Source organism: Cannabis sativa, chromosome 5, assembly GCF_029168945.1.
Source record: "Cannabis sativa cultivar Pink pepper isolate KNU-18-1 chromosome 5, ASM2916894v1, whole genome shotgun sequence".
In the NCBI taxonomy this organism is placed as follows: Eukaryota; Viridiplantae; Streptophyta; class Magnoliopsida; order Rosales; family Cannabaceae; genus Cannabis; species Cannabis sativa.
In genome coordinates this window covers 6,619,500-6,625,771 of record NC_083605.1, presented here as the reverse complement: position 1 = coordinate 6,625,771, position 6,272 = coordinate 6,619,500, and the positions used below count along the sequence as shown (strand labels likewise).

Genomic DNA, 6,272 nt, shown 5'->3' with positions numbered 1-6,272 from the left:
TAGCCTAATTTTCTGTTACATCTGATGTTTCACTTCTAGCTTCAAAGATGTCGTGCAAAATTAAAACACATCACAACATATAAGTAATATTATATAAAAAAAGTGTAATTTGTGCTATAAATATCTAAGTTTAACTCCTAATTGCAAATAAATAATTAAGTTTAATTTTTGACTTGGAACTTTGTAGGTACCTAGTTGTTAAATGTTAAGTAAATTGATACATGACAATCCCTGATTGGTCTAGGTTATGAATTTTTTTTTTATATAAAAAATTAATTTAAATATATCAATAAGAAAATGACTGTGGATTTAGACTTGATATTTAATGGTCAGGTACCAACAGATTTCCAAAAATATAACTTAGGTATTATTACCGCCAAAAATTAAACTGAGATATTTATTTACAACTGGGAGTTATGCTTAGGTATTTATGCCGCAAATTACTCTATAAAAAATAATAATTATTTGTGGCAAAAATACTAAATTTTATAGGGCCTTTTTCTTTTTTCCCCTTCAAAATAATTTTCTTTGCATTTTTACGAAAATTCTATATAGAAACTCCTATTGCAACTAGCGCTGCAACCTAAATTGCAGTAAAAAATCGTATAGAAACCCCTATTGCAACTAGCGCTGCAACCACTTTAGAAACCCAAACCATAAATTTGAAAAAGAAGTTAAAAAAATAGTATATGGGGTAATTCCCCACTTTTATAAGGGTTTTTTCATTTGTACATTTCAAAGTTTTTTTTATATATATTTTTACAGAATATACGGTGCAATCTACGAAACAACTTACGGAGCAACCCATATATGTCGCAACTAACAGAGTAACCTAAATTGTAAAAATAAAAAAAATCGTAAAAATAGAAAAAAAAATGGTTAAAAAGTGGTATATGAAGTGATTTCTCATTTTATATAATAGTTACACTCAATTACTGAATTTATTTTTTAACAATAATATTAAATATTTGTTAATAGTAGCACTTAATTACCAAACAAATTTTTTTAATACCTAAAATATCAAATATTTAATAACAAATTGTACATAAATACTAATATTTATAATTTATTTTTTTATCTAATAATTGTATAAATAAATATAGTATTAAAAATATATTGTATTATTATAAAAATACACTTTACTCAATAAAAACTAAAAAAATAACAAAAAAATTAATCTCACGACAACTATAAATCAATTATAAATAAACTATAAAAAAAACAGAATGAAATCATAAACACACACATATATATAGTAATAATATTATACTCAAATGAGGTACGTACCGATAGGAGTTATTATTATACTCTTATTTTTTCTTGAGATCCTCATATTATTTATCAAATTAAATTGTGTAAAAACCGATATTAAAATACACTAATAACAATTACAATATCTCTTGTAATATCGTATTGTAATCAGTTACGGTTGCCATATTATTTATTAGAATAAAAAGCTATTTTACCTACTGAATTTTCTATAACTACTATAAAAGCGAGAATATTTTTAGGCTTTCTCTATATAAATTACATAATTAACTTTCATTAAATATTAAATTACAATTTTTTTTTGATGAACAACAAACCCATTAATATTTTTTTATGCTTTCAAAAATAAAATATTATATTATAATCATCTAACTCAATTACATCTAATTAAGAAATGGTTTATTTATTATTTTATTAAAAAAAAAATAGAAGTTTGCTTATACATGTATAATTAGTGTATATAAGATGTTAATTTTTTTTTTAAAAAAAGAAAACTATATATTTATATCATACATAAAAAGTGAAAATATTTTTAGATCCTCTAATTAAATTACATAATTAGCCTTCAACACATATCAAATTACAAAAAAAAAAAAAAAAATTGATAAAACAAGTACCACATTACACTATACTACTTCTTAAGGTTAATGCTAAATAAGTTTGTCATCTAATTGACATTTTGTCTTATGTGAAATATTTGCGGAGGTGATTATTTTATCAAAGTCTCTCAATTATAAATATAATTTTAAATTAATAAGGTTTCTTTATTCTTTGAAGTGAATATTTTGCATTTGATAATTATATAACCAATATATATACTAATAATCATACCATATAATAAATGAATTTATTAGTATGTATAATTAAATTGAGACAATATTTATCTATAATGTATAATTGTAATAAAATTGTTAATAATTTTGAAGTTCTATTTACACATGTATACTTCATTAATATTAAAAAAAATCAAACTTAATAAAAACCTTATGTATTATTTATTTTATAAAATTAATTAAGTATTTTATGTATTGATTATTTCTCTCTTAAAAAAAATCTAAAGTATTCGATTTTACAAAAATAGAATGTGTGTAAAAGATCCTAAATATTTTTAAGAGCCACAAAATTAATAAATAATTTTGGCCCTTGTTAATTTACAAAAAATAATGAAGACTAAGAACACATCTCCAATGGAGATGCAAAATATAAGTAATGCAAATATAAAATATAGCATACTTTGTCAAAAGTCTACTCTAATGGTATGTCAAATTATGATGCAAGTATCTCACATAACAAAAAGTGATCTAAATTTAGATCACAATATAGTATAATGCAAAATTTGTATTACAATGAATGCTATGATTTTATAATTACTATTATGCTATTTTTAATATTTTATATAAAAGTTTAGTTAGCATGTTTATTTGCATTATTATTTTATATTTTTAATAAATTGTTAGATGAATATTTAATCATATATTAAATTTTGCATTAAAATTTATAATAATACATTAGAGCATAATAGTAAAAATTGATACAAAAATATCACAAAATTATTATTTGTACCAAATATAAATCAACTTTTACATATCTCATTAGAAATGGTCTAAAAAAAATAACATATTGCAAATTTATTGAAAAAATATTTGAACTATGGGCTCACGTGCGAAGCACGTTAAACCCAACTAGTGTTACTAAAAAATCATGTCTTCTGTACTTATATGAGCATTAAATATACCCTTAAATTTTAGACAGTTATAAGAAATTAGTATGTTACATTATGATAATTTTCTGTTTAGTTGATATGATATAATATTACCTAATTTAGTTTTCTAAGCAAACTAAAATAAAATAAATGCCGTTGAACTTTATAGACTGGAATAATGCTCAAAAAAATGTCGTTCCTACTCATGGAGTTAATGGTTCGGTTGATGTAGTTTTAGAGCATTGGACTCCTCCCCAATTTCCCATAATTAAAGTTAATGTTGTGGTGCAATCTTTACAAATGAAAAGCGTTTTTGCATTGGTTTGGAAGCAAGAACGACAACTGGGGTAGTCCTACAAGCCAAGAGTTTGATCAAAGTGGGGGTTTTGAAGCCACCAGCCATTGGTATCAAGGAGGTTTTAAGTTGGATTAAAGACAATAGTTGGATAAATGTGGTGGTGGAGTCGGATTGTTTGAGAGTCATTAGAGATTTACAAAAGTTTAAATATATGGCTTCTCCTTATGGCCATATCATCTCGGAATGTATGACTACGTGTCCAGTTATTGGTGATGTTTCTTTTAATTTTGTAAAACAATCTGCTAATAAGATTGCGCATGCTCTTGTGCGGTCTTTTCTTTTTTAGGCTGATTGTAATTTTACTGGGAATGTATTACCTACGGTTTATGCATCCTTAATTTCGGATTATTTGATTTAATAAACTTTCATCATTATTCAAAAATAATAATAATAATAAATAAATAAATTTTTATTTTAATTTAATCTCTAATATATATGTTCTATGTTTTACCTTTTTTTTTTTGTCGGTAATGAAGTTAATTTTAAGTTTCAAGTTTTTTCTTCTTTTTTTTTTTTCGAAAAAAAGTTTAATTTAAAAATTAATTTAAATATATCAGTAAGAAAATGACACGTGAATAATCACTTCACAACTAAGTTCTTACATAAGTTAAACAAATATAACTTTAGTATTATTACCGTAAAAAATTAAAGTTAAATAATTATCTACAACCGAAAATTAAAATTAGGTATTTACACGACAAATTATTCTTTTTAATATTATATATTTAACTACAAAAAATTAGGTGCTAGTAGTTTAGGTTTTCATTTAATTCCATATATTCTAATAGGATGCAACTCGAAATACGCCTCTTTTATTAAAAAAAACGCTTCGTATACAAGAGAAATCTCAAAATACATAAGTTGAATTATTATGAGATTACATATTACACACACACGTAGCAAGAGCAACACTTATAACCAAATCATCACTTGCATTAATTATTTGTAGTACGCATAATTAAGATGAAATATAATAATTTATATATATAGATAATATTTAATCAGAGATTGGATTTAACTGGTCCAAAATAATTAGGATTGGTATATTTGAGAAGCTCCTTGTCTGATTCAAATATGGCCATGTCTTTCTCATTCAAACTAACATAAGCTTCAATTCCATCACCATCACTCGTGTCAAGGAAAGCAATGATTTTATCAAAATTCCAAGCAGCTATGCTAGACCAATCAGGCTTACCCCAACCAAAATCAAGTAACTCATAATAACGAAATTTGCTCAAACTAGTAACCTGAAACTCAATCACCTCACCTCCTCTCTTCTCTATACTCTTCGAACCTTCTTCGATCATACTCAACTGTTCATCCTCTTCTCCCATTTGAAGTTTTCTCAGATACTCCTTGTCCACTTTCTTCACAGCTTCTCTTATCTTCTTCACAATCCCACTGCTAATGGAAGCTTCCCCATTAATGCTCGAGGCCGGAACTTGTGTCCCAGCAAACACCAAAAAGTTTCCGAAAGAGTTTAAAGCCAATGGTGGATCCATCCTCGGGTGAAGATTCACAGTGTGCAAAATGGTATAAACCCTTTCCTTTGTATTTCTTTTTATTTTAGCTGAGGATGACACTGCAGCCTCATACCTACTTATTATGAAAGTAGATAGAGTCTCAACGCGCGAAGGCCGAAAGTGGTTTGGACCATTTTTGGTGTCGCAATAGATTGCTCTTAAGGCTTCTATTGCGAAGCTATTGAAAACAAAAATCTTGGTCACTATATCCTTTTTCATGACGCAAGTCTCTGCGTTGATCATAGGTTGGGGTCTGGGAGGGAACATAGTTGCTGAAACGAATTCGGGTCGAAGGGCTTTCGGTAAAATGGTTTTAGGGCTTCGTGCAACGGAAGCCCAAGTCCCGAAAAACCTTGTCCACGACAATGCATCGGCGATCTTATCTGAACAGCTGATACCGACGGCGATTCCTCCACAGTTGAACATGTTGAGTTGGATGCCAAGAAGAATTTGATGAGCGTCGTCGCTCTCGTCGTGACGGGATACAAATGGGCAGAACATGTCGAGTTCTTGAGCTACTGGATTCGTTATGACTTGAGAAAGTTGTGCGTTCACTTGGGCCTCGACGAAGGGAACCCCTTCGTCGTTGCAGCTGATGAACTGTGCTTGTTTTTCGAGTCTTCCAGCTAATGGGTAGTAATGGGTTAAGATGACTGATAAGGATCTCTTTAGAATGATGGAAATAGTACTTGTAGGTACTTCTCTAGCCTTAGTTTCATTCATGGTGAAATAAAAGACCACAGGGTTGTAGAATTTGGGAGACGATTGATCGAGTAGAGAGAGTTGGTAATGGCCAAGATGGTCTGGGGTTGGATAAGATGGCTTGATGATCTCATTGGAGATTGCTTCAATTTCTATATTCATCTTATTAATTAGTACTCTCAATGGAATCAAGAAATTAATTAATAGTTTTGCTGTGATATTAATTTGATGGGATTTTGTGAACCTATCACTACTTTATTTATAATGACAAACTTTTCCTCAATTGTAACCACTCAGTTTTTATTAATCAATTATTAGTTATTTTTATAAGAGTAATGATAGATAAACAAATGAATCACACACAAATAAAATAAACATTTTTCATTACTCCTTTTTTAAACTATTATATTTATTTTTCATTAGTTGGTATCCTTTGGGATTTAATAAGAAGTAGAAGTAGAAGTGTTTGTAAAATAGCCGATCTAATCTAATCCACTCGATCCAATTTAACTCAATCCGCTAAGTGCGGATATTCGTATTTGTGCAGATTGGATTGGAAAATTCAAAATCCATACTTGTGCAGATTGATGTTGTTTGACATGTAAAAGTAACCGATACAATCTAATTCACACATATTTATATATATATATAAAAAACTATATACAATCAATATTTTAATGTGAAAAAATAGTAATTTCAAAGTCTAATACATATAATA

The 6,272-nt window shown here is 27.7% G+C and overlaps 1 protein-coding gene across 1 annotated transcript; it reads right to left on the bottom strand.

Moving 5' to 3' along the window:
- Positions 1 to 4,124: 4,124 nt before the first annotated feature.
- On the bottom strand, positions 4,125 to 5,771 carry LOC115715893 (stemmadenine O-acetyltransferase-like). The gene has a single exon (XM_030644569.2). It carries the CDS (start codon positions 5,714 to 5,716, stop codon positions 4,331 to 4,333), a length of 1,386 nt encoding a protein of 461 aa, XP_030500429.2. The 5' UTR covers positions 5,717 to 5,771; the 3' UTR covers positions 4,125 to 4,330.
- Positions 5,772 to 6,272: the final 501 nt, after the last annotated feature.

What these genes read in the sequence shown, in the direction of transcription:
- LOC115715893 (XM_030644569.2), bottom strand. Translation starts at nt 5,716, where the DNA reads ATGAATATAGAAATTGAAGCAATCTCCAATGAGATCATCAAGCCATCT.